This window comes from Odocoileus virginianus, chromosome 23, assembly GCF_023699985.2.
Source record: "Odocoileus virginianus isolate 20LAN1187 ecotype Illinois chromosome 23, Ovbor_1.2, whole genome shotgun sequence".
Taxonomy (NCBI): Eukaryota; Metazoa; Chordata; class Mammalia; order Artiodactyla; family Cervidae; genus Odocoileus; species Odocoileus virginianus.
The window spans coordinates 49,049,836-49,077,125 of NC_069696.1; the positions used below are offsets into that span (position 1 = coordinate 49,049,836).

A 27,290-nucleotide genomic window follows, 5' to 3' on the forward strand; every position below is an offset into this window, starting at 1 on the left:
GATCAGAGACATCTCTAAAGAAGACAGTGAACATGCTGGTCAGCTGGGTGTGGAGGCTGACAGCAGCAGGTTACAGTGTGAGAACACCCAGTTTTTGCCCTGGGGACTGGATGGACCGTGGCGCCATGAACAGAGTACGAAACCCCATCTGGAAACCGGAGGACACTTTCCTAGAGCTAAAGTGACTTATCTTACCTTAGAGTTTCCTTCAAACTAGCAACAGAATCAAATATATATATGTGTGTGTGTATGTATGTATATATGTATATATAAATTAACTTTATTATTAAAAACAGGAAAGAGAGACTTCCTTGGTGATCCAGTGGTTAAGACTCTGTACTTCCAATGCAGAGGGTATGGATTCAATCCCTGGTCGGGGAACTAAGATCCAACACGCTGCAAGATGCAGCAAAAAGAAAAAAGAAACCAAGAAGGAAAAATGAAACTGGAAGTTTTCACACCAAAAAAATACAATTAAAATCAATAAACTGTTGTAAGAAATCAACAAATGCAATAATTAACTGAAAGAGAAACATAATTGAGACTCACAGAAGTTACACCAGAAGCTACAATATTCTATTATAAAATGCTACCTGCTTGTTTAATGTATCATTAAGTGTCAGGCTTACTTTGTAAATACACAAATTATTATTACTAAAAACCAGTTGCTTGTAAAAATTCAACACTTTATTGCTAACAGGAAGTTCCTAGGATTGAAGAGAAATATGGGCTTTTCATTTGTTTCTGAAAACCTACAAGTTAAAAATAGAAACCTCCTCCAAAAATCAGACTGTGAGCCTCTATGGAAAAAGAAAATGAAAAGTCAACTCAAAGCGAAACGTGATAAAATGTTAATCTGGCAGCTGCCATTTCACATTCCTCTTTGCCACGAAATGCCATAACCTCGCAACTGCCCAGGCCAAAAGCAGCACTTTTCTTAACTTCGGATTTTACTCAACTTTTTAAAGCAGGCAGAGTCAGTTTTCAATTGTGATAAATCAAAGCGCAGGAGATTTCAAACATAAACGTGGAGAACGTTCACACTTCAGATCACGATTTCTCTGCTCTCCAACTGACCTTCAATCAGGACAACCAGAGCGATGCTCAGGCTTGCAGAGCTAGCGGTATGTGAATATCCCCAGCACTCTGCAACACCATCCAGCCACTTAACCTAAGACACTTGTGTGTCACGCTTGTGACACCCAAAGGGGTGTGTGGGAAACTCAAGAAAAAAAATCCCAGGAGGGAGAAGCCTGCAGAAGGCAGACACTGAAGCTTGCTCTGTGCCATGCCCACAGCATCCCCTGGATAGAGCCCAGCCATCTTCATTTCTAAGCAATTGGGGACTCTGAACATTTAGTGAAGTCTGCAATCCACTGTTGAGAGGCTGCTCTTGATCATCTGGAAATTCTGCAGCATCAGTGTCTCATCTCTAGGTGGCAGCATCTGTGAATTTGTTGAGTGTCATTGTGAAATGTTGAGTGTCAACCTTCAAAAATTTATCTCCAGAACAGAAATTATGCATTGAGTTTCTCTGCCTAAACCATTATCTCTAAGTGTTGTATCTGTAGGGGGAATAAAATAGTGGCAGGATAGATTTTGCATATTTTAAACCTCCAACTCAAGACTCTAGAAATATTTAATTAACTGGCCATTCTTGCCTAAGTAAAGCTTTCTACAACTCAAAGTATAATGGAAGCAATAAATTTCAAAGCAAGATGCCGTGAATATTCTTCTTGCCCTGACTGTGTAAGTCATGAGCCCCAAAGATCATACAGATCAGTGGTCAACATTTTTTGCAAAGAGCCACACAGCAAATATTTTAGGCTTTGCAGGCCATTCCATCTCTGTCACAATTACTCAACTCTCCCATTCATCACCTGAAAGCAACCACAGACAAATACATAAGTGGTTGTGTCCCAATAAAACTTTACATATGAACACTGAAATGTGAATTTCACATGTCTCAAATATTATCACCCTTTTAATTTTTTCCAACAGTATTGTCTGAATGTTTGTGTCCCTCCAAAATGTACACATTTGAAATCCTAATGCCTAATACGATGGTATTAGGAGGTGGGGACCTTGGGAGGTGCTTAAGTCATGAAGGTGAGCCATCATGACTGGGATTAGCATTCTTACAAAAAAAGACCCCACAGAGATCCCTCACCCTTTCTGTCATGTAAGGACACTACAAGAGGTCTGTGACCCAAAAAAGGGTCCTCACCCAACTATGCTGGCATCCTGATCTCAAACCTCCAGCCCCCAGACTGTGAAAAATAAATTTGCTTTTTTATGGACTACCTGATCTGTGGTCTTATGTTATAGCAGCCTGAACAGACTAAGGTACCGACCATTTAAAATAGAAACTATTTTTAGTTCTTGGGCTGAAAAAGAACAAGTGGCAGCCAAGATTTGGCCCACTGGCAGTGATGGGCAGACCCCTGACATAGATCAAACTGGTGGAGCATCACATGTTGATAGTAACTGACTACCAGCTTGACTGTATTCAAAACTTTTTGATGCCTTCTCACTACCTAGAGAGTAGAAATTAAACAAACAACAAGTCCTACAGAAAAACCTGGAATTCTGATTGAGAGTTGATTTCCAGATGACATCACACCAAACAGAACTAATGCTCAGGTCAAATATTTCGGAACACATCTGACCTTATTTTGGATACACCCAAGCTATTTAAAGGCCAGCCAATATGGGAGAACTGCTGGGGTCCATAGCATCACACAAGCAGAAAAATGGATGCAATCCATTCAGTAGGCAGACGCATGAGGAGTCTTTAGACACACTGTGCCCTGAGTCTCCAGCAGGAAGCCAGCGCTGTTACCTGCTGTGTCCTGGCTCAGGGTCTCCTGGCTGCTGCTGCTATACGAAGGCACTGGAGTGATGGACAGTGAGGCTGGGCAAGACAGAGGCGTGGCCAGCTCAGTCCTGCGAGCGAGGGAGCAGTGATACCCTGGGACGCCTGCATCTTTGGAGATGAAGAGAGGCAGCTCTGATGGGAGGGTGGGTCTGCCTTGCGCGTAGGGATTTTTCCAGTGGGTGAGCCCGATCGCAACAGGCCCTGCAACATCGTAACCTGGCAAGACAGACACATAAGGTCAGGATCAGCAATCAAAACATCACATCATCTTGCCTTTTGTATTTCCCAAAAGTCTTAGCTGTGAGTCAGTAAAACACCGCTTGAGATAAGGCTTCATGTCACTAATAAGCAGGCAGGAATTGTCACACTTGATGAACCCTGTTAACTAACCAATGTAAGTTTATCAAGCACATACTGGGTGCTGGGGGCCCAGTCTCTGTCCTTCAGAAGCTCAGAGCCTAATCAAGGAGATGAGACTTGTGATTATCATGAAAAAAATACATGAAGGTCTATTACATTCTGGTTTCCCTAGTGGCTCAGATGGTAAAGAATCTGCCTGCAGTGCAAGAGATCTGGGTTCAATTTCTGGGTCAGAAAGATCCCCTGGAGGAGAGCATGGTAACCCACTCCAGTATTTCTGCCTGGAAAATCCCATGGACAGAGGAGCCTGGAAGGCTACAGTCCATGAGGTGGCAGAGTCAGATACAACTGAGCAACTAACACTTTCACTTTTATTACATTCCAGGTACTTTGCAAAAACTGATTGTAACCTTCACAGCAATTATATGAGGATGTTGTTCAGTCGCTAAGCCGTGTATGAATCTTTGAGACCCCATGGAGTGCAGCTTGCCAGGCCTCCCTGTCCTTCACTATCTCCCAGAGTTTGCTCAAACTCATGTCCTTTGAGTCGATGATGCCATCCAACTATCTCACCCTCTGTTGCCCCCTTCTTCTCAGTTTTATAGATGAGGAAACTGGATCTTCCCTAGGCCAAGCAGCCAGTAAGTGCCAGAGGCAGAATTTAAACCCAGATCTGTCTGGCTCCAAAACCTATGTTCTTTCTCCTAAATTATAACAAGACTCCTAACAACAAGAATACAAAGTGAGATGAAAGAACTAAAGTAGGACAGGAACATTCCTCAGGATTTTGGGAGACAAAGCCCTTCTCGGTAGAGGAACTAGGTCATGGAAAAGATGGCATGAACTTGGCCTTCTAGGTAAGGGTTGTAGTCTAGAACAACCAGAAGAACAGATTTATTCTGTAGCTATGTTTTGTTAGCCTACATTTTTCTTAATTTGAAGCAAAATTAAAACTGACAACAATAAAAATCTAGAGCAGTCTCAACAAAAATCCAGCTTTCTGTTATCTCTTTAAAAATCTCTTGATTTTCAGGGCTTCCCTGGTGGCCCCGTGGTAAAGAATTTGCCTGCCAATGCAGAAGACACAGGTTCGATTCCTGGTCCGAGAAGATCCCACATGCTATGGGGCAACTAAACCCATGCATCACAACTACTGAGCCTGTTCTCTGGAGCCCATGCTCTGCAACAAGAAAGGATACTATGATGAGAAGCCCGCACACCGCAGGGAAGAGCAGCCTTTGCTCACCGCCGCTAGAGAAAGCCTGAATGTAGCAATGAAGACTCAACAGAGACAAAAATAAATAAATAAATATTAAAAAAAAAAACCACCTCTTGATCTTCCCCTAAATATCTAGCAATACTGGACTGCATTCCCGTGTGGCAAATGTCAGCTGAAGCAACCACAGAGCCACTCTACTGAAGTGGAACAAAGGAATTCCTGTTGGCCACAGTCCCCACCACTCCCTAACGCCTTACTCCCAGCCTGCTTCACTTAATTTATCTTACATGCCTGACCTCTGCAGGCCTTTGCATCTGCAGCCAAGATAGAGAATTTAGAAATACAATGTAAGTACAGTCAGGAAAGAAATAAAAATGCAAAGGTAGGTTGACGCAAGATAGCTGAGGGTCTTAAACGCCAAGGTAAGAAAATTGGATTTTACTTATTAGGCAAAGCAATAGCTCTAACTAAGTTTTTGAAGTGGGGACTGGCAAAATCAAACAGACAGCAGCGAAAGCCAGAATCTGTCCCTGCCTCCTCTGGTGCTGATTCCTTCTGGGAAGCTTCCTCTGACTTCCCAAAGCTGACTTAGCCAAGTAAAGACAGCCCCTGGAACAGGTGCTGGGTGTAGGGACCGGAGGTGTGAGGGGAGACAGTCCAAATGGGGGAGAGGGTACCGAGGGGCCAAGAAGGCTCTAAAGGGGCAGCACGGTGGGAGGCCTGCCTGGATCCCGACGACTCGGCAGCGGCGTCTGGGCAGCCCTCCCACACTAGCGTGAAGCCACCTGAACACAGACACGTGTCAGACGGGGCTTCCCTGGTGGTTCAGTTGGTACAGAACTTGCCTGCAATACAGGAGATCTGGGTTTGATCCCTGGGTTGGGAAGAGCCCCTGGAGAAGAGAATGGCTACCCACTCTAGTATTCTTACCTAGAGACCCCCTGGAGAGAGGAGCCTGGCGGGCTACAGTCCATGGGGTCACAAAGAGCCAGACAGGACTGAGCGACTAACCCTTTGACTTTCACGTGTCGGACAGTCTCTGCCCATACTTCACAGCCAGGTGTTCCTTTTTTCTATGTGTCTCCCTCAGGAGCTGAGCATCCCTCAAGGTCAGAGGGTATCTTAATCATCTTTGAAACTCCCTCCCAGTGTTTCTTTATTTGGCTCTTTATCCTGGCATTCAATAGATACCCACTGTTCACAGAATTCTTCCTAGACCAGTGACAAGGAGGTGACACAGAGGCTACGATGTAGAAGCTAAGAAAGCATTACTAAGGGACCAAATCTAAGTGTTGGCAGCAAGAAAGGAAAAGAAGTGCAGTGAGATATACAACAATAAGAGGGAAAGAAAGGAGTTTGGGGCCACCAGGGGACTTTGTCCAGCAAGATGTCAGAGAAGACTTATGGCAAACAGAAAAGTGAATCCTCACTATTGCCATCAGAAGGACTAGCCTGGCAAGGGCTGAGGAAGGTTGAGTGTGTTTTTAGACAAGAGGAGATAGAGTTTTACTGGAAATATCTATCTGGAAATGTTTGGCACTAGGCTGAAAAACAAAAGCAATGAGGATCAGGAGACATGGGACCAGAGCTGTAAATGTGGGAATCAACCACATTGAAGTCACGGCTGATGCCAAGAAATGAACACTCTATTTCACTGTCATAAAATGGTAAATCCAAAAACAAAATTATAAATCTACTAGAAGTTATGATCCTGTCTAACACTTCCTGGAAATGCACTAGGGATCTATCAGCACCACCTCACTTAAACCTCACAATAACCCTGTCAGGAGCATACTAATATTCCCATTTGACAGATTGGGAAACCAAGGCTAAGGGACATTATTACTTTCCCAAGGTCAATAACAACACAGAAATATCAGATTAAAGCTCAGGCTCATCGAAGGCAAGTGCTCTGGTCCTCAAAGCTACCCTGCCTCACTAAGAGCACAGGCAACAAGAATGATTCTAGAAAATGGAACTGGAGTCTGTTTCCCCCACAAATTGCTCCGAGGTCACTTATTCCTTTCCAAACAATTTTTCATAGAGAGATCTCAATGGACCAGAATTCACAAGGAAAGGGAAATGCTGACATACTTGAGAACACGTGAACTGGATTATTTGAGCTCTTCTTGGTTGGTCACCTTCCTAAAAGGTGAGTAAATGGAAGGCAGTGAGATGAGGGACTCCTCTGGTGAGGGCTATGGAGCCCCTGAGGATAATCACAGAGAATGCTAATTCTCAATGTTCAGAACCTCAATGGGGCCAGAGCTGCAGCGGAGGCTGAAGCAAATGCTACTGACCCCAAGGCTGCCCCCGACACTGTTTGTTGGACTAAACCTCTGATGCAAGTGTGTTTATCTTATGATCAATAAATACTCTTGGATCTTCCATAGCTCCTACAAGTGTACTGGGCCATAGAAAGGAAATTCGAGGAGGCTCCATTTAAACTGATGTTCCATCACATTTTTATTAAAATTATGAGAACGTATTACCTCCTACTTACACCAGAGAATCCTTTTACAAGAACAACAATTACAGGACCATGTTTTCCCTTGCCTCATTGTTTCATTCGGAAACTCAATTAAGCCCCTCTTCTTCTTTCCATATTCCAAGCTCCTTGGAAGTCATTATACAGAACAGGGTGTACAATATTTGTCACACACTGTGAAAGCATTAGACTTAAAAGTCCGAAGGAACTCTGGACTATCCACAATTTCATGCTTTACCATTTCTTTCATAAAATGATAGCTTATTTATAACATGCTTAATTTTGAAAAAATATTGTTCCACAGTCCTTTTTTAAAGTTTAGGAAATTTCCACATCATTTAATGCAGAAATGGATTTCATTAGCAAATATATTAATTCATGTTATTGATACAAATGAGCTATAATAAGATCTGCATAATTATGATGGAATAAAACCATACAAGCCAAAATTTAATAGCAGTAATGAAGTCAAAGTATATTGGGTGGTTGGTTGTCCAACAGCTGGTGGACAGCTGGAGTTCAAGTGTCCAAGAGGCAAGTAATAAAAATGTCACATTGATAGCCTACTCACTCTCTCTTACCCATCACCCTGTCTCCAGGTGGGACAGAAGCAGGGGTCCCAGCTCCCTTTGAGTTGCATGTCAACATTCTCACTCACTAGCCCCCAAATCTTAAAAAGAGACATGTAAGGAACCCTCAAAATTAGAGACGATCTTGAGAAAAAAAACATGATGCTAATTAACTTTAAAATTCTTAAATCTCTCATACATGGTAAATGGGCATTTACTAAAAATATAAGGAATTTTACCAGGGTCTCACAGATAAGTAGAAAATTTTCAGAAGGAGTCACTTTTTCTGTGGATTGGATTTTTTGGCAATTCTTTTGTCAGGACACAGGTTCCTACAAAGAACTACATTAATAGGAAGTCCAGAGGTGTGCTATTTTCTTAAATGGAATTCCCTCACAGATGAGACACTAGAAGTCCAGGAGATGAAAGAAACAAAAAGAGATCTAAAAAAAAGAAAACTGCTAGGTGACTCAGAGATGTCTTCCCCCAGTACTGAGTATAAAGCTGTTAATTATTTGCTGTTTTTACTATAAATATTTTTAAAGGGTGTGTACTGGACAGACTGTGGGCAGGGGTCACAGCCTGATCCCTGTGCAGAACCCATCTCCCATCCCATCCTCCCAGAGTTGAATTTTGTTTGGGGATTCCTCCCACCCACACACAGCCCAGTGAGTGAGGACAGGCAGGTCTAGTCCTCTCCCACCTCCACCTGGGCAAGGATGGGTCTAAAGATGATCTTATCTCCTTTGTCAGGGATTGGCTGAAGGGTGGTCATGAGACCTAACCCCACCCAATGGGAGAGGTAGACCCTGCAAGGGAAAGGTTCAGTTCCTCAAGTAATGCCTGAGGAAGGCACCGAAGCACCTTTCCCTCTGATCACTGTTGTGTCTCAATGCAGTTCCTGGACCATCTGGCTGCCACCACAGAGATAGATTCTCCTAGGAAGGCAAAAGGAAGAAGGTCTTTCACAGCATCACTGAGCAGCTTAATCAACCGGTCCTCCCAACAGACTTTCCTGTTATGTGAAATAATATTGGGTTGGCCCAAAAGTTCATTCAGGTTTTTCGTAAGAGTGCTAATTTTCCTTATGGGTTCAGCTGGCTTGAGTTTGTTGAAACAGAAGCAGCATTCAAGGGCCCATCACCTTCTGAGAAAACGGTCTGTCATACCCACCCCTTCTTCAGAGGTGAGTACATAGGTAAGAACCTGGCACATGGACTTACTTGGCAGAATCGTGGAAAAGAATCCACCTGCTAATGCAGGGGACACAGGTTTGATCCCTGGTCCAGGAAGACCCCACATGCTGCGGTGCAACCAAGCCTGTGCACCACTAGAGCCTGGAAGCCAAACTGCTGAAAAGCCCCTGCAGCGAGGGGCCTGCGCTCAGGAACAGCTACTGAAGCCCCTGCAGCGAGGGGCCTGCGCTCAGGAACAGCTACTGAAGCCCCTGCAGTGAGGGGCCTGCGCTCAGGAACAGCTACTGAAGCCCCTGCAGCGAGGGGCCTGTGCTCGGCCACAAGAGAAGCCCCTCAGTGAGGGGCCTGTGCTCGGCCACAGCTACTGAAGCCCCTGCAGCGAGGGGCCTGTGCTCGGCCACAGCTACTGAAGCCCCTGCAGCGAGGGGCCTGTGCTCGGCCACAACTGCTGAAGCCCCTGCAGTGAGGGGCCTGTGCTCGGCCACAGCTACTGAAGCCCCTGCAGCGAGGGGCCTGCGCTCGGCCACAGCTACTGAAGCCCCTGCAGCGAGGGGCCTGCGCTCGGCCACAGCTACTGAAGCCCCTGCAGCGAGGGGCCTGCGCTCGGCCACAGCTACTGAAGCCCCTGCAGCGAGGAGCCTGTGCTCGGCCACAGCTGCTGAAGCCCCTGCAGCGAGGGGCCTGCGCTCGGCCACAGCTGCTGAAGCCCCTGCAGCGAGGGGCCTGCGCTCGGCCACAGCTACTGAAGCCCCTGCAGCGAGGGGCCTGCGCTCGGCCACAGCTACTGAAGCCCCTGCAGCGAGGGGCCTGCGCTCGGCCACAGCTACTGAAGCCCCTGCAGCGAGGGGCCTGCGCTCGGCCACAGCTACTGAAGCCCCTGCAGCGAGGGGCCTGCGCTCGGCCACAGCTACTGAAGCCCCTGCAGCGAGGGGCCTGCGCTCGGCCACAGCTACTGAAGCCCCTGCAGCGAGGGGCCTGCGCTCGGCCACAGCTACTGAAGCCCCTGCAGCGAGGGGCCTGCGCTCGGCCACAGCTACTGAAGCCCCTGCAGCGAGGGGCCTGCGCTCGGCCACAGCTACTGAAGCCCCTGCAGCGAGGGGCCTGCGCTCGGCCACAGCTACTGAAGCCCCTGCAGCGAGGGGCCTGTGCTCGGCCACAACTGCTGAAGCCCCTGCAGCGAGGGGCCTGTGCTCGGCCACAACTGCTGAAGCCCCTGCAGCGAGGGGCCTGTGCTCGGCCACAGCTACTGAAGCCCCTGCAGCGAGGGGCCTGTGCTCGGCCACAACTGCTGAAGCCCCTGCAGCGAGGGGCCTGTGCTCGGCCACAACTGCTGAAGCCCCTGCAGCGAGGGGCCTGTGCTCGGCCACAGCTACTGAAGCCCCTGCAGCGAGGGGCCTGCGCTCGGCCACAGCTACTGAAGCCCCTGCAGCGAGGGGCCTGCGCTCGGCCACAGCTACTGAAGCCCCTGCAGCGAGGGGCCTGTGCTCGGCCACAACTGCTGAAGCCCCTGCAGCGAGGGGCCTGCGCTCGGCCACAGCTACTGAAGCCCCTGCAGCGAGGGGCCTGCGCTCGGCCACAGCTACTGAAGCCCCTGCAGCGAGGGGCCTGCGCTCGGCCACAGCTACTGAAGCCCCTGCAGCGAGGGGCCTGTGCTCGGCCACAGCTACTGAAGCCCCTGCAGCGAGGAGCCTGTGCTCGGCCACAGCTACTGAAGCCCCTGCAGTGAGGGGCCTGTGCTCGGCCACAACTGCTGAAGCCCCTGCAGCGAGGGGCCTGTGCTCGGCCACAGCTACTGAAGCCCCTGCAGCGAGGGGCCTGTGCTCGGCCACAACAGCAGCCTCTGCTCTCTACAACTCGAGAAAAGCTCGCACAGCAGCAAAGACCCATCACGGCCAAGATATATTAATAAAATAGTTTTTTTAAAGACCCGGTTACATGAGCTTCCGAGGGCTACCATAACAAAAGGCCACAAACTAGGTGGCTTTAAAAAAAAAAAAACAGAAATGTATCCTCTTGCAGTTTTAGAGGCTAGAAATCTGAAATCAAGATTTTGGCAGGGCTGTGCTCTCTCTGAAGTCTCTAGGAGAAAATCTGTTATTTGCATTTTTCTTAGCTGCGATGTTGCTGGCGATCCTTGGAGTTCCTGGACTTGTAAACACCAGCCTCTAATCTTTGCCTCTGTCATCACACGATGCTCTCCCTATATATATATACACATATACATATATATATATGTCTCGTGTCTCTCTTCTCCTCTGCTTACAAAGACACCAGTCACATTGAATTAGAAGCCCCATCCTAAGTGCATATGGCCTCATCCTAACTTGGTTATATCTGTATACACCCTACTTTCAAATAAGGTCAATTCACAGGTACCAGAGGTCAAAGCTTCAATCTATCTTTGGAGAAACAAATTCATTTCATAACACCCTGACATGGTGGCCACAGTTGACTAGACCCATGGCAATTTCACAAGTGTGACGTCCAACGGGAGTTGGATTACCTGGGCTCAAATCCCAGCTCTTACCACCCAGGTGTTCTTTCTTTCTTACTTTTTAACTTTTTCTTTTTTTTTTAAGAGACTCCAAAAGTTAAAGCCCATTTTATTTTTTTTCACTTATTTTAATTAGTTGGAGGCTAATTACTTTACAATATTGTAGTGGTTTTTGCCATACATTGACATGAATCAGCCATGGATTTACAAGTGTTCCCCATCCTGAACCCCCTCCCGCCTCCCTCCTCATCTCATCCCTTGTTTCCTCATCTGTAAAATGGAGGAAATAACAGCATCCATCTCATGGGACTTTATGAGGATTAAATGGGTACATACAGAAAAAGCACCTAGAACAGCACTTGGTTTTCACCACTTACCCCTCCATGTTCATTGACAAGTATCTTAAGAGACATCTCTACTCACAGTTCATTACTCATTCAAGGCCCTCATTCAAGGGCCTGTAACCTGGCTTCCCTCCCATCATCCACTGACATGGCTCCAGGGATGTTACCAGGGTAGATGTCTAACTTTAACCTTCCTCAGTCTCCCCTTCTAGAAATTCTCTGGGCTTTTCAAGAAATGTGCTTCTTAGGTCTTCCTATTACGGATATTGTTTCTATCCTAGTTGTACTTCCCCCAAAGAGTAGTGCTAGGTGAGCATGTTATGTTCTGCTAGGACCCTACGGTATCTGCAGGGAGTCCCTCACCCGGGAGGGAGGGATAGAGAGCCACACGCCCCAAGCTGCAGACTTCAAGTTTCTGAGGAGGCCATGTGCTATGACAGGCGATGTTATTTCTGAGATGTCAGGGGATAGGGCAGCTGGTACACACAGAATCCCCCAAAGCACAGCTAGCATTCAGTAACACTAATTCATTGTTATTTTACACATGTATGCGTTAAATTGGTAGGCAGATTCTTTACCACTGAGCCACCTGGGAAGAGGGCTTCCCTGGTGTCTCAGACGGTAAAGAATCTGCCCGCAATGCGGAAGACCCAGGTTCAATCCCTGGGTTGAAGATCCTCTGGAGAAGGGAACAGCAACCCACTCCGGTATTCTTGCCTGGAGAATCCCCATGGACAGAAGAGCCTGGCGGGCTACAGTCCATGGGGTTGCAAAGAGTCAGACACAACTGAGCGACTTTCACTACTATGCATTAAATTATAGGAAACATACTATTTGCTATTGTGATATAAATTCTCTTTTTAAAATAAATGAAAATAAATCTTAAAAAACTAAGTCAGCTTTTATATTAAGTACATAATAATACAGGTGATAGACAAATGAAAGAGAAAGCAAATGATGGAGAGTTAGGGAAACCCATGTTTTTTAAATCTCTCTGGACCACATTAGCTCCAACCATCTCTATGCAAAAGTAATAATGATCCACAAGAGGGCGCCCCAGCAAGTTGAGTCCACAAGCAAGTGCCCTGATCCTGAAAATAAATTTGAGGGTCTTTACATTTTCTACTCACTCCTTTCTCAGCCCCACACCCCAATCCTTTACAGGTAATAATAATTTTCATTAAAACATGGCTCAGTGGCTTACCTATGGTGACCTGGCTGACACAACTGTAGTAGCTGCCGGTCGTTGCAGAGGAAAGGTTATAACTCCCACTGCTTATATCTTTGTCTGTTAAGAAAATAAAAGAGGAGGTTAATTACATTCTGATAAATACCATGATCACAAAGTAGATTTATGACTGCTGGTAAATAAACCAAATGTCTGTGTCCAAGAAACTCGTACTCATTCATTGGTTCATTAATTGCAGGAAATGCTAGGGGCCAGGCATTTCGAACATTCTGACAAACAACCCAGATTGTCATATAGACAATTTCGGTTTGGTGTCACTGTTATTAAAACAGGAGGAGGGCACTGGGAGAGGACTGTATGACCAGGTGAAAAAACACCTAATCCAAACTAGAATGTATCAGGTAAGGCTTCGCGGAGGAAGTGACATCTGAACTAAAACCTAAGAGATGAATACTATCCAACTAGGCAAAAGGGGGGTGCATTAAGGGGAAAGACCCAGGCAGAGTGCCATCATCATGTCTAGAAACTCAGAAGTCTCAGCTTCATGACTTAGCAGCTAAACACAGTAAAAGAGAGGTGAGCAGTGGCTGGACCACAAAGGGTCTTTATAAACCATATTAACCAGTCTGGATCCTGCCAAGAGAACAGGATTCCATTTTCATTTCAGAAGGATCACTTTGAGGCAGCAAGGGGAACAGACAAGAGGAGTGTGAAAGGAGAGGCTGACAGACTGCTTTATTGAGCCCACTCGGTCATCCTGAGACAAGGTGGTGGTGGCCAAACCATGGCAGGCAAGGCAGTGGAGGCAGAGAGTGGGCTCAATTCCCTTCCAGGCTCAGTTCAGCCGGCTGCCATGCAGACCTCAGTACCATGAGCAGATCGCGTTCCAGGCAGAGTAGCAGAGACACCAAACCTCCCGTTTACATGGCACCTTAGCATCTCCGGCCACCTGGCCTCACGCATGGGGTGGAGCACGGCAGGTGTCACCCCATGTGTCTGATGGAAAAGCTGAGGCTCCAAGTGGCTCAGCACTTGTTGTTTGCCTGAGGTCACACAACAGCATGTGGCAGAGCAGAGCTCCAACCAAGATCAGAACTGCCTTAAAATGTCTATGAAAACGGCAGGCCATAAGTGATTTTAAAATATCAAAACAGGGATTTCCCTGGTAGTCCAGTAGCCAGGACTCCATGATCCCAATGCAGGGGGCCTGGGTTCTATCCCTGGTCAGAGAACTGGATTCCACATGCCACAGCTAAAAATCCCACATGCTGCCAGTAAGACCCAGCACAGTCAAACAAAATGAAATATTTTTTAAATATCAAAATAAATATCATCTAATATAACACATTACAGGTTAGAGACAAAAAGTTATTATAAGAATGGCTGCAAAACTGACCTGAAGGAAATATATGAATATTATTTGTTATGTGATACCAGGAAAACTCATTATTAAAGTCTAATCTATAATGTTAAAAATTACAGGTCTGAAGGAGAGAAATAATTAAGAATTAGTCAAATGTACTCAAAGAGAAAGGGTTTTTAGAAACATGTGGAGTCATATTTTAAGAACAGTAATGCGGCCCATTAGAGAAGATGGCTTTGCAGATGAACACTCTCGGAGGAAAGACCCACAGGTGCCTAGGCAAAGAGAGCAGGAAATGGGAGTCATCCGCAGGGGCGTCTGGATGTGCTTGTGGTTTGAAAGCAGTTGCAGAGTATTGACAAAAGCAGGTAATGAGCCAGCAAGCAGAGAAGCCCGAGAGGCCACATCAAGGTCACTGTAGCTCCACGAACAAGGAACTAAACAAATGTTAATGTGGAGAAAGTAATTCAAGCAAGTTCATGCAACCAATTCCTTCTCTAAGAAACCTTCCCAGACCATCTCCTCTCTCTAGGGGGCTTCAGGCGCCGTAGACCCGCCCACAGTATCGCGCATGCGAGATTGTACTCTGTTTCGGGTACCCCTAGGGCTTCCTGAGTGGCTCAGATGCTAAAGAATCCGCCTGCAATGAGGGAAACCTGGGTTCGATCCCTAGGTTGGGAAGCTCCCCTGGAGGAGGGCATGGTAACCCACTCCAGTATTCTGGCCTGGAGAATCCCATGGACAGAGGAGCCTGGCGGGCTACAGTCCATGGGGTCGCAGAGAGTCAGACAGGACTCAACAGCTAAGAACAGCACAGAGGTACCCAAACCATGTGCTTGTCAAGGGCAGGTCCACGCATTATTCAACTTGTTATTTCCGGACCTTAGTGCTATGCCTGCAAAAGGTGAATCCTCAATATACGTTCATTGTTTGAAAGAAAGAATAAAGGAATGCATGAAATTAAAGAAAAAATACATGACCATTTCCCCTTATGAACTGTAACTTCAACAGAGGTTCAAGGAGAAAGCGCACTTGACTGAGAGTCAGCAGACCTGAGGCCTGAAGCCCCAGCTTTGCTGTACATGAACTCTGTGAACTTGGTCAAGCTCTCAACTTCTTTAGTCCTGATCTTAACATCTGAAAATGGTGACAATAGTGCTTATCTCACTTTTCCTGGGCTAGGGGAGGAGGTAGAAGAGGATGAGGCATGGTTGACAAAAATAAATCAGCCACTCGAAATGCATAGTTAGCAAGTAATTCTATATATATTTGTGGAATCAGCTGAATCAACAACACCCAGACCTAAAACATATCAAACTACAACTACTCTAAAGCTGTCATTCCTAATTTTTAAAAACCCTTCACGAATGATCTGCCCTTAAAATATTTTGGAAGTGAAAAGGGACAAGGTCAATGGCATCAAAGCGTGGGGAGAGGTGACAGGGAGATTCAGTAGCCACAGAAATGATTATGAATGGAGAGAAGAGAAAAGGAATGAAAAAGACAAGAACACTGAGACTTAGTAATCAACAAAGAAGCAGAATGTTTGAATTAGCAATGAGTGCCTGGGAAGAGACTGCACATACATTTGAACAGGAAAATCTACTGAAATTTGAGTTGAATCTGAATGGTAAAACTAGGGCATAGTTTCGCAATATTTTGAAAAGACTCAAAGAGCAAAAGTAAGTACAAAGAACTATGGTAGTTTTGGTACAAAGTGACTCTTTAAAGAAGATGTTTTCCTATATAAGAATTAAAACCAAAAGAATGTGAGAGGGCTTGACTAGCCATTTAATCTTTTAGGAACAAACTGTAGTTAAATAAAATCAAGTAACTAGTGGAAAAACTTGAGCCTATGAATGAGGTTAATGAACTTTGTGGGTTTTGAAGTCAGTAATCTACATTAGTTCATCAGGCTCTCTGTCTATCAGATCTAGTCCCTTAAATCTACTTATCACTTCCACTGTATAGTCATAAGGGATTTGATTTAGGTCATACCTGAATGGTCTAGTGGTTCTAGTGGTTATCCCTACTTTCTTCAGTTTAAGTCTGAATTTGATCTGAGCCACAGTCAGCTCCCGAACTATGGACGGAGGTTTGTGACATTGTACAGGAGACAGGGATCAAGACCATCCCCATGGAAAAGAAATGCAAAAAGGCAAAATGGTTATCTGAGGCCTTACAAATAGCTGTGAAATGAAGAGAAGCGAAAAGCAAAGGAGAAAAGGAAAGATATTCTCATTTGAATGCAGAGTTCCAAAGAATAGCCAGGAGAGATAAGAAAGCCTTCCTCAGTGATCAGTGCAAAGAAATAGAGGAAAACAACAGAATGGGAAAGACTAGAGATCTCTTCAAGAAAATTAGAGATGCCAAGGGAACATTTCATACAAAGATGGGCTCAATAAAGGACAGAAATGCTATTGACCTAACAGAAGCAGAAGATATTAAGAAGAGGTGGCAAGAATACACAGAAGAACTGTACAAAAAAGATCTTCACGACCCAGATCATCACAATGGTGGGATCACTCACCTAGAGCCAGACATCCTGGAATGTGAAGTCAACTGGGCCTTAGAAAGCATCACTAGGAACAAAGCTAGTGGAGGTGATGGAATTCCAGCAGAGCTATTTCAAATCCTGAAAGATGATGCTGTGAAAGTGCTGCACTCAATATGCCAGCAAATTTGGAAAACTCAGCAATGGCCACAGGACTGGAAAAGGTCAGTTTTCATTCCAATCCCAAAGAAAGGCAATCCTAAAGAATGCTCAAACTACCGCACAATTGCACTCATCTCACACGCTAGTAAAGTAATGCTCAAAATTCTCCAAGCCAGGCTTCAGCAATACGTGAACTGTGAACTTCCAGATGTTCAAGCTGGTTTTAGAAAAGGCAGAGGAACCAGAGATCAAATTGCCAATATCCGCTGGATCATCAAAAAAGCAAGAGAGTTCCAGAAAAAACATCTACTTCTGCTTTATTGACTACGCCAAAGCCTTCGACTGTGTGGATCACAATAAACTCTGGAAAATTCTGAAGGAGATGGGAATACCAGACCACCTGACCTGCCTCTTGAGAAACCTGTATGCAGGTCAGGAAGCAACAGTTAGAACTGGACATGGAACAACAGCCTGGTTCCAAATAGGAAAAGGAGTCCGTCAAGGCTGTATATTATCACCCTGTTTATTTAACTTATATGCAGAGTACATCATGAGAAACGCTGGGCTGGAAGAAGCACAGGCTGGAATCAAGATTGAAGGGAACAATATCAATAACCTCAGATATGCAGATGACACCACCCTTATGGCAGAAAGTGAAGAGGAACTAAAAAGCCTCTTGATGAAAGTGAAAGAGGAGAGTGAAAAAGTTGGCTTAAAGCTCAACATTTACAAAACTAAGATCATGGCATCTGGTCCCATCACCTCATGGGAAATAGATGGGGAGACAGTGGGAATAGTGTCAGACTTTATTTTTTGGGACTCCAAAATCACTGCAGATGGTGACTGCAGCCATGAAATTAAAAGACGCTTACTCCTTGGAAGGAAAGTTATGACCACCCTTGAAAGCATATTAAAAAGCAGAGACATTATTTTGCCAACAAAAGTCTGTCTGGTCAAGGCTATGGTTTTTCCAGTGGTCATGTATGGATGTGAGAGTTGGACTGTGAAGAAAGCTGAGCACCAAAAAATTGATGCTTTTGAGCTGTGGCATTGGAGAAGACTCTTGAGTCCCTTGGACTGCAAGGAGATTCAGCCAGTCCATTCTAAAGAAGATCAGTCCTGGGTGTTCATTGGAAGGACTGATGCTGAAGCTGAAACTCCAATACTTTGGCCACCTCATGGGAAGAGTTGACTCATTGGAAAAGACCCTGATGCTGGGAGGGATTGGGGGCAGGAGGAGAAGGGGATGGCAGAGGATGAGATGACTGGATGGCATCGATCCCGGGGTCAGGAAGATCCCTTAGAAAAGTGCATGGCAACCTACTCAAGTATTCTTGCCTTGAGAATACCTTGAACAGAGGACCCTCTCAGGCTACAGTCCTTGGGGTCACGAAGAGTTGGACATGACTGAGCAACTAACACTAATTATATTTAAAGAGAACAAAGGTACTCATAAAATGGAATAGCATCTAGCAAAGGAAATGAACGAAGCAAAGCAACACAAAATACTATCAACAGACCTCACAAACATAAAGTTTAGTGAAAGAAGCACATATATTATACTCAAATGATGTATGACTCTATGAAAATTTCAACAAAACTAAACTGAATTATTTATAGATGCATACATAGATGGTAAAACTGTAAGGAAAAGTATCAAAATAATTAACACAAGAATAATTAGTCAGCATGGTGATTCCATTTGCTAAGAAAGAAAACAGTTTGAATTGTGAGAAAGTACGGGGAATGCGGGCGTGCTCCACAGTGCTGGGAATGTCCTATTCTTGACCTAGGTGGTGGTCACAAGGTATTCATTTTATAAATATTTGTTAAATTATCAATCTGTCTTGACCACCAGTCTGTATTTACAAAAGCTTTTTTTGCAAAAATAAAGAGGAACAGAAATTACAGTAGGGCAAGATGTAGAAATGCAAATTCTGCATTTGCATTTAGACAAAACATCTAAGAAAATGAAATGGTGGTGGATTCATAAAACAGTAGTCACTGACTACATACTCCTTGTCAGGCACTGAGCTAAAGATTCATTACTTCATTTCCATCATTATTTCATTTGTGCTCCAAAAAGACTCTTTTAAGATAGGTATGATTATCCCACTGTCTAGAGGCTTACAAATTAGAAAACTTGCCCAGAATCACAGTTCAGGGAAGTCACAAAGCTGGAATTAAAACCTAGGTTTGTTGGGCACATACCGTGAGAAAACCATAATTTGAAATGATGAGTCAGTTCAGTTCCATCAGTCATGTCTGATTCTTTGCAATCCCATGGACTGCAGCACGCCAGGCTTCCCTGTCCATCACCAACTCCCAGAGTTCACTCAAACTCATGTCCATTGAGTCAGTGATGCCATCCAACCATCTCATCCTCTGTCCTCCCCTTCTCCTTCCACCTTCAATCTTTCCCAGCATCAGGATCTTTTCAAATGAGTCAGTTCTTTGCATCAGGTGGCCAAAGTATTGGAGTTTCAGCTTCAACATCAGTCCTTCCAATGAATATTCAGGACTGATCTCCCCTAGGATGGACTGGTTGGATCTCCTTGCAGTCCAGGGGATTCTCAACAGTCTTCTCCAACACCACAGTTCAAAAGCATCAATTCTTCAGCACTCAGCTTTCTTTATAGTGCAACTCTCACATCCATACCTGTCTACTGGAAAAAACCATAGCTTTGACTAGACGGACATTTGTTGGCAAAGTAATGTCTCTGCTTTTTAATATGTTGTCTAGGTTGGTCATAACTTTCCTTCCAAGCAGTTAAGTGTCTTTTAATTTCATGGCTGCAGTCACCATCTGCAATGATTTTGGAGCCCCCAAAAATAAAATCTGTCACTGTTTCCATTGTTTCTCCATCTATTTGCCATGAAGTGATGGGACCAGATGCCATGACCTTAGTTTTCTGAATGTTGAGTTTTAAGCCAATATTTTTATTTTAACTCTCCTCTTTCACTTTCATCAAGAGGCTCTTTAGTTCTTCTCTTTCTGCCATAAGGGTGATGTCATCTGAATATCTGAGGTGATTGATATTTCTCCCAGCAATCTTGATTCCAGCTTGTGCTTCATCCAGTCCAGCATTTCTCATTATGTACTCTGCATATAAGTTAAATAAGCAGGGTGAAAATATACAGCCTTGACGTACTCCTTTCCTGATTTGAAACCAGTCTGTTGTTCCATGTCTAGTTCTAACTGTTCCTTCCTGACCTGCATACAGATTTCTCAGGAGGCAGGTCAGGTGGTCTGGTATTCCCATCTCTTGAAGAATTTTCCACAGTTTGTTGTGATCCACACAGTCAAAGGCTTTGGCATAGTCAATAAAGCAAAAGTAGATGTTTTTCTGGAATTCTGTTGCTTTTTCTATGATCCAGTGGATGTTGGCAATTTGAACTCTGGTTCCTCTGCCTTTTCTAAATCCACCTTAAGCAGAAGTAGATGTTTTTCTGGAATTCTCTTGCTTTTTCTATGATCCAATGGATGTTGGCAATTTGATCTCTGGTTCCTCTGCCTTTTCTAAATTCACCTTGAACATCTGGAAGTTCATGGTTCATGTACTGTTGAAGCCTGGCTTGGAGAAGTTTGAGCATTACTTTGCTAGTGTGTGAGATGTGTGCAGTTGTGCAGTAGTTTGAGCATTCTTTGGCACTGCCTTTCTTAGGGATTGGAATCAAAACTGACCTTTTCCAGTCCTGTGGCCACTGCTGAGTTTTACAAATTTGCTGGCATATTGAGAGCAGCACTTTCACAGCATCAACTTTTAGGATTTGAAATAGTCAACTGGAATCCCATCACCTCCACTAGCTTTGTTCATTGTGATGCTTCCTAAGGCCCACTTGACTTCACATTCCAGGATGTCTGGTTCTAGGTGAGTGATCACACCATTGTGATTATCTGGGTCATGAAGATCTTTTTTTGTGTAGTTCTTCTGTGTATTCTTGCCACCGCTTCTTAATATCTTCTGCTTCTGTTAGGTTCATAGCATTTCTGTCCTTTATTGAGCTCATCTTTGCATGAAAGTTTCCCTTGGTATCTCTAATTTTCTTGGAAAGATCTCTAGTCTTTCCCATTATATTGTTTTCCTCTATTTCTTTGCATTGATCACTGAGGAAGGCTTTCTTATCTCTCCTTGCTATTCTTTGTAATTCTGCATTCAAATGGGCATATCTTTCTTTTTCTCCTTTGCCCTTTGCTTCTCTTCTTCTCACAGCTATTTGTAAGGCCTCCTCAGACAACCATTTTGCCTTTTTGCCTTTCTTGGGGATGGTCTTGATCCCTGCCTCCTATACAATGTCACGAACCTCCATCCATAGTACTTCAGGCACTGTATCAGATCTAATCCCTTGAATCTATTTGTCACTTCCACTGTATAATCATAATGGGTTTGATTTAGGTCATACTTGACTGGTCTAGTGGTTTTCCTACTTTCTTCAATTGAAGTTTGAATTTGGCAATAAGGAGTTCATGATCTCAGCCACAGTCAGCTCCTGGTCTTCTTTTTGGTGACTGTATAGAGCTTCTCCATCTTTCATCCCAATGTTCACTGAAGCTCTATTTACAACAGCTAGGACACTGAAGCTACCGAAATGTCCCTCAACATAGGAATGGATAAAGAAGATGTGTACATATATACAATGAACTATAACTCAGTCCTTAAAAGGAAAGGAATAGTGTCATATGCAGAGATATGGATAGACCTAGAGACTGTCATCCTGGGTGAAGTCAGAAAGAAAAAAGTAAATATATAATATCATGTATACATGGAATCTGGAAAAATGATACAGATGAACTTATTGGCAAAGCATAAACAGAGACACAGATGTAAAGAACAAACGTATGGATACCGAGGAGGGGAGGGGAGGTGGGATGAGTGGGGCGGTTGGGACTGACATACACACACTGCGGTGTGTAAGATAGATAATTACTGAGAACCCGCACAGGGAACCTGCTCACTGCTCTGTGGCGGCCTAAATAGGAAGAAAATACAACAAAGATAGATAGGTACATATAACTCATATACTTCGCTATACAGCGGAATTTAACACAACACTGTAAAGCAGCCTGATTTTGTTACAAGAACATACTGATTATAAGTATCCCCAAAATAATTTGAGACAAATAAAAATTGGGTTCAGTTTTGTCATACATTCCTGTTAAGTTGGCCTCTGAAAACAGGGTCCATGATTTGAGGTCTATCTCATTCTCTGTAGAATTTCATCAGACAAATGACTGTCAAACATGTAGCCCCAGATACAGTAGGAACCCACTTAACCCAGCTTACATTAATAATCTGTCCTCCTTCTGTCTTTGCCTCTGTCCTCAAATATTGGTTGGCTTAGTATAAGACAAACCTAGTGCTTTTTAAATTAATTTTTTATTGGAGACAGATGGTGAGTAAGAATGGGAGAGGGAAATTAACAAAAAAATTCAACTTAGAGGGAATAAATGAAAATTAAAGGATAGGAAAAAATAAGACAAAAGAAAATCTGAAGTAAAATGATAGAATTAAGTTCAAATACACTAGTAATAACAATACATGTAAATGGTCTAAATTTGCTATTTAAGATATTGTGAAATGGATTTTGAAAACAAAAAAAAAATCAACTAAGTGCTATTTATAAGAGAAACACGTATAACAGAAAGACACAGAAATGTTGAACGTAAAAGATATAAAAAGATACAACAAGCATTAATCAAATAAAGCTAGAGATACTATGTTAATTTTAGATGAAAAGGGTTTTAACACAAAAACATTATTAAGCATAAAGAGGGGCAATAAATAATGATAAAAGTTTCAGGAAGGTTCAATAAAAGGCTTGATTCTTTAGGAAGATATAAAAAATATTACATCTGAGCTATTTAAGATAACAACCTCAAAATATATGAAGCAAAAATTAATACAGCTATAAGGAGAAACTGACAAATCCATCATCAGAGGAGAAGATTTTAATATACTTAATAACTGGCTGATCAAGGAAAATTTTAGTGAAAATACAGAAAATTTGAGACTACAAATCATTTGGGCATTTGTTAGAGTGAAGAGCTTGATTTACTAACTCTGGGGTGGGTCTGGAATTCTACATATTTTTCAGCACTCCTGAGATTGACAGTTGCATTTCTAATAGAATCCCAGGTGATGCCAATGTTACAGGTCTGGGGTCTCCAAGCCCCAGTAAAATCCTCCCCTGGAATCACAGTCCACAAAGTCTGGGAGAACATCTCACCCACAAGAAAGGGAAGACATACTAAAAAAAAAAGAAAAAAGAAAATATTTTCATTAAACCCTTAAAACATATTAGAAATCTGCTGATACATATGGACAGATGAAACTCAAGTACTACCAAACTGATAATGACACATAACTATTGACAGTATCAAAAAATTCACAATTTGTTTAATTGCCACTCTACAGTAGTATACTAGAAATAACATTTAGTTTTTAAAAATATATATTTATTATGTGGAGAGTGAGCTACAATTGCTTACCACATCTTTATCGTGTTTTGTTTTTTTTTTGTAAATCACTTAAAATTGTGTATAAAAGGCTCTAGAAAATCCACTAGTAAGAAAACAAAATATCAATCGTGTGGGTGGGATGTGCGTCTGTATGTGCATATGCATGTTCCTTAGAAATACTGGTGTGATTTACTCCATGTCTGCTGTGCATTTTATAGGCTTACAGAAAAGTTTAATATTCAAAGCCAACCCTTTCCTCCTTGCTGCTATAGCCTGTATCTCATCCCCTAAGCTCCCTGAGCCTCAAATTCTTCCTTTTCATTGCAACTGAAATTCCTTCATTTAAAAAGCACCGAGTGTCTATTTCACAGAGCAGCCGCAGGCTGGCCCCAGGCAGGAGCTGGTGCCGTGGGAAGTCTCCCCAAGGTGCTGATGAATTCATCAAAGTGTGGAGGGCGCTTCACTCCACAGAGCTTGCCCCACGACAACAATAAACACGCCAGAGTGCTGTGTACTGCGATGCTCCAGGGCTTTCTAGGTTTTCCTAACATTGTCGCCTTTGCTCCTTCACGTGACGCTGCAGCAGCACCAGCAGACAGGCAGCTCAGGGACCAGATGTACCAGTAGTAAGTCCCCAACGTACAAACGAGTTCTGTTCTAAGAGCGAGTTCAAAAGTCTCATTTGTTTTTAAGTCCAACAAAGTTAGCCTAGGTACCCAACTAACACAATCCTATATAGTACCGTACTGTAATAGGTTTATAATACTTTTCACACAAATAATGCATAAAAAACAAACACAACAAATAAAACGTGTTTAGTCTTAAAATAGAATACCTTGAAAAGTACAGTAGGACAGTACAATCCCTTGGACTGCAAGGAGATCCAACCAGTCCATCCTAAAGGAAATCAGTCCTGAATATTCATTGGAAAGACTGACGCTGAAGCTGAAACTCCAATACTTTGGTCACCTGATGCAAAGAACTGACTCATTTGAAAAGATCCGATGCTGGGAAAGATTGAAGTGGAGAAGGGGATGACAGAGGATGAGATGGCTAGATGGCATCCCGACTCGATGGACCTGAGTTTGAGTAAGCTCCAGGAGTTGGTGATGGACAGGGAGGCCTGGCGTGCTGCAGTCCATGGGGTCACAGAGAGTCGGACACGACTGAGCGACTGAACTGGACTGAACTGTACAACGCTGGCATACAGAGATCGGCACCAAGTGAACAGGCAAGAAGAGCTACTGCCTGGAGGAGGCGGAGGAGGTGGGAGATGATAGAGCTGAGAGATCGTCAGCGAGAGGAGATGGAGGACAAGCTGCAGTTTCACTCACACCTGACCTTGATGGAAAGCATGTTCGCATCTTTGAAAGCTTGCAGCTTGAAGGTTGGTGTGTAGGGGACTAGGAATGTACTAGGAATGGTTCTCTCCTCTGCATCTCCCACTGGACCTGAGCTAGACCCAAACCTCTGGGGGGCAAAGTCAATGCTTATTCACCTTGTGTCCACAGTGCCTGGCTCTGCCTAATACATAAAAAGCACAATAAATGTTTGCCAAAGACTCTAGCAAGCTTTCAAATACTTCAGTCACCATTCCTGCATTTTAAACACGGGGCCTGATATTCATTATCTCAGCTTCCCTTTGATTCCACTCTCACAGACACAGTGGCAAAAAGACCTTCCAGGAAAATCCTAATTAGAGAAAAGCCTTTCCTTTCCTTTTGTTTCCTCCTTGTACCTTTTTGATTCAGTGTTGAAAGGCCTACATTCTTCGTCATTTTTTCCAGAAGGTAAATATCCATACCTCATTATTCACGGAGAAGGCAATGGCAACCCACTCCAGTACTCTTGCCTGGAAAATCCCATGGACAGAGGAGCCTGGTGGGCTGCAGTCTATGGGGTCGTGAAGAGTCAGGCACGACTGAGCGACTTCACTTTCACTTTTCACTTTCATGCATTGGAGAAGGAAATGGCAACCCACTCCAGTGTTCTTGCCTGGAGAATCCCAGGGACGGGGGAGCCTGGTGGGCTGCCGTCTATGGGGTCGCACAGAGTCGGACACGACTGAAGTGACTTAGCAGCAGCAGCATTATTACAATGTAATAAGATTCATGCAAACGGTTTTTAATTTTGCTCTTACTTCCAGAACCCACAGCAGTGCCTGACACATAGTGAGCACTCACAAAATATATGTTGAATGGTTGTTCTAGAAACTTTGTTGGTAGCCATGAACAGTTTGTCTAGGACTAAGTTCTAATAGAAAAATCCACATGCCTATTACAAAGAACATCATGTTTTAAAGGAAGAGATTAAAGGGTTTCTTCACAGGATCACAATAAAATTTCAATTTTACCCCAGAAAGAAATTTTTTAAGTGTGAAGGGCTGAAGGTCAAAAACTAATCTGTGCAGGCTTTGCAGCAGTTTCTTAATCAAAAAGGACCCTAATCAATGTTGACCATGAATGTCTGGATTGCATAATAACAAGCATGCCAGTTGGTGGAGGACAAGAACAACAGACGCCTTCAAATAGCTCCTTAGATTTTTTTCGCAGCTAAAGCATGACTTCTGGCCTGTCAGCATACTTCAGATTTCACCTCGCAGTGTGGACGCTTCTGCTTGTCGTTCATTTCTATTTTCTGAAGGATAAAGTTCTGTTGTATATGTGTGTGCTCGGCTGTGTCCCACTCTTTGTGATCCCATGGACTGTGGCCCACCGGCAACTCTCCCCATGGGATTCTCCAGGCAAGAATACTGCAGAGAGTTGCCATTTCCTACTCTAGGGGATCTTTCCGAGCCAGGGATCAAATCTGTGTTTCCTGCGTTGGCAGGTGGATTCCTTACTACTGTGCCACCTGGGAAGCCCAAAAGTTTTGTTACTTATTTGCAATAGGAAAATGAAGTCTTAAAAAGGTATGTGTGGCGTACTACCCTCTCCTATTGTCCATTCAGTCTTCGAGTTGATCAGACTGGCAAGGATTGTTCAGCCAGTATGTGCCAGCTGCTGGGCTAGGCACCAGGAACTTAGCTGGTGGTCCAGTGGCTAAAACTCTGCACTCCCAATGCAGGGGATGAGGGTTTGATCACTGGGCAGGGAATCAGGTCTCACATGCTGCAACTAAGTGTTCCAATGCTGCAACTAAAGATCTTGCATGCTGCAATGAAGTGCCAAAACTAAGACCCGGTCCAGCCAAAGAAGTAAATAAATAGTTTTTTAAAAAGGTATTACAGGCACTAAAAAAAAAAAAAACACAGATCTAATCCTTGGCCTTTGGGACTTTACAACCCGCAGAGAGAAGTCTTTGTTGCACCACAAAAAAAAAAAAAAAAAAAGTTGTCCGGGATAGGAGGAACCTGAAAGGTCCCAAGAAAGGAACACAGTAGGATGGGGAGGTCAAAGGTGAGGGACAGTGAACCTCATAAAGGAGGAGGGGGCTGTTTCAGAGCATGGGCCAAGTCCAGACAGCTGAGAAAACCAGGCGCAATCAGCCACTTCCCTCCCTGAAAAGCTGGATGCTGGGACCAAGCACATCAGAAAAGAAGGATGGTCAGCTCCTGAACGGCCTTGTTTGTCAACCTAGGGAAGTCAGACTTCGACCTGTAAGCAGAGGGGGTCCCTGGGAGAGTTTTAAGCACAGGAATAACAGCATTAGATTTGCAAACTGGGATCAAAGAGGCTTGGACTGAGGCAGAGATAGTTGGGAGGCTGCTACTGCAGTCAAAACTGGCAGTGACCTTGACTAGGATAGGAGCAGTGGGAAAAGAGAGGAGAAAACAGAGTATAAACACTTGAAGGAAGAAGAATCAATGGAATTTAGTGGTTGAGCATACATGGGCTGAGAGAGGCAGTTGACAGTAATAGCCATGCTTACTGAGTACTTACTATGTGTCACTCATAAGCTCTTACAACTACTGTTGTATTTAAACCTCAGAGGGATCCCATTTTGCAGATAAGAAAATTGAGGCCCCAGAGGTCAATTTGCTTGCCTAAGGTCACTGTTAGTGTGTTCTGATAAGAGAGGATTCAAAGATGACTCCCCAGATTCCAGCCTAGGTACCAGATAGAGCATGCTGGC

At 44.0% G+C, this 27,290-nt stretch overlaps 1 protein-coding gene across 3 annotated transcripts in view; it reads right to left on the bottom strand.

Annotated features, from left to right (window-relative positions):
* The window catches only part of ANO4 (anoctamin 4), a 427,540-nt gene that overhangs the window by 393,914 nt on the left and 6,336 nt on the right, over window positions 1-27,290 (bottom strand). For all 3 annotated transcript variants that reach the window (XM_070454084.1, XM_070454083.1, XM_070454082.1), the window contains exons 2-3: window positions 12,753-12,836; window positions 2,843-3,094 (exon numbers count right to left, since the gene is read on the bottom strand). In XM_070454084.1, coding sequence (XP_070310185.1) covers window positions 2,843-3,094; window positions 12,753-12,836 — 336 coding nt within the window. The remainder of the gene's footprint in view (window positions 1-2,842; window positions 3,095-12,752; window positions 12,837-27,290) is intronic.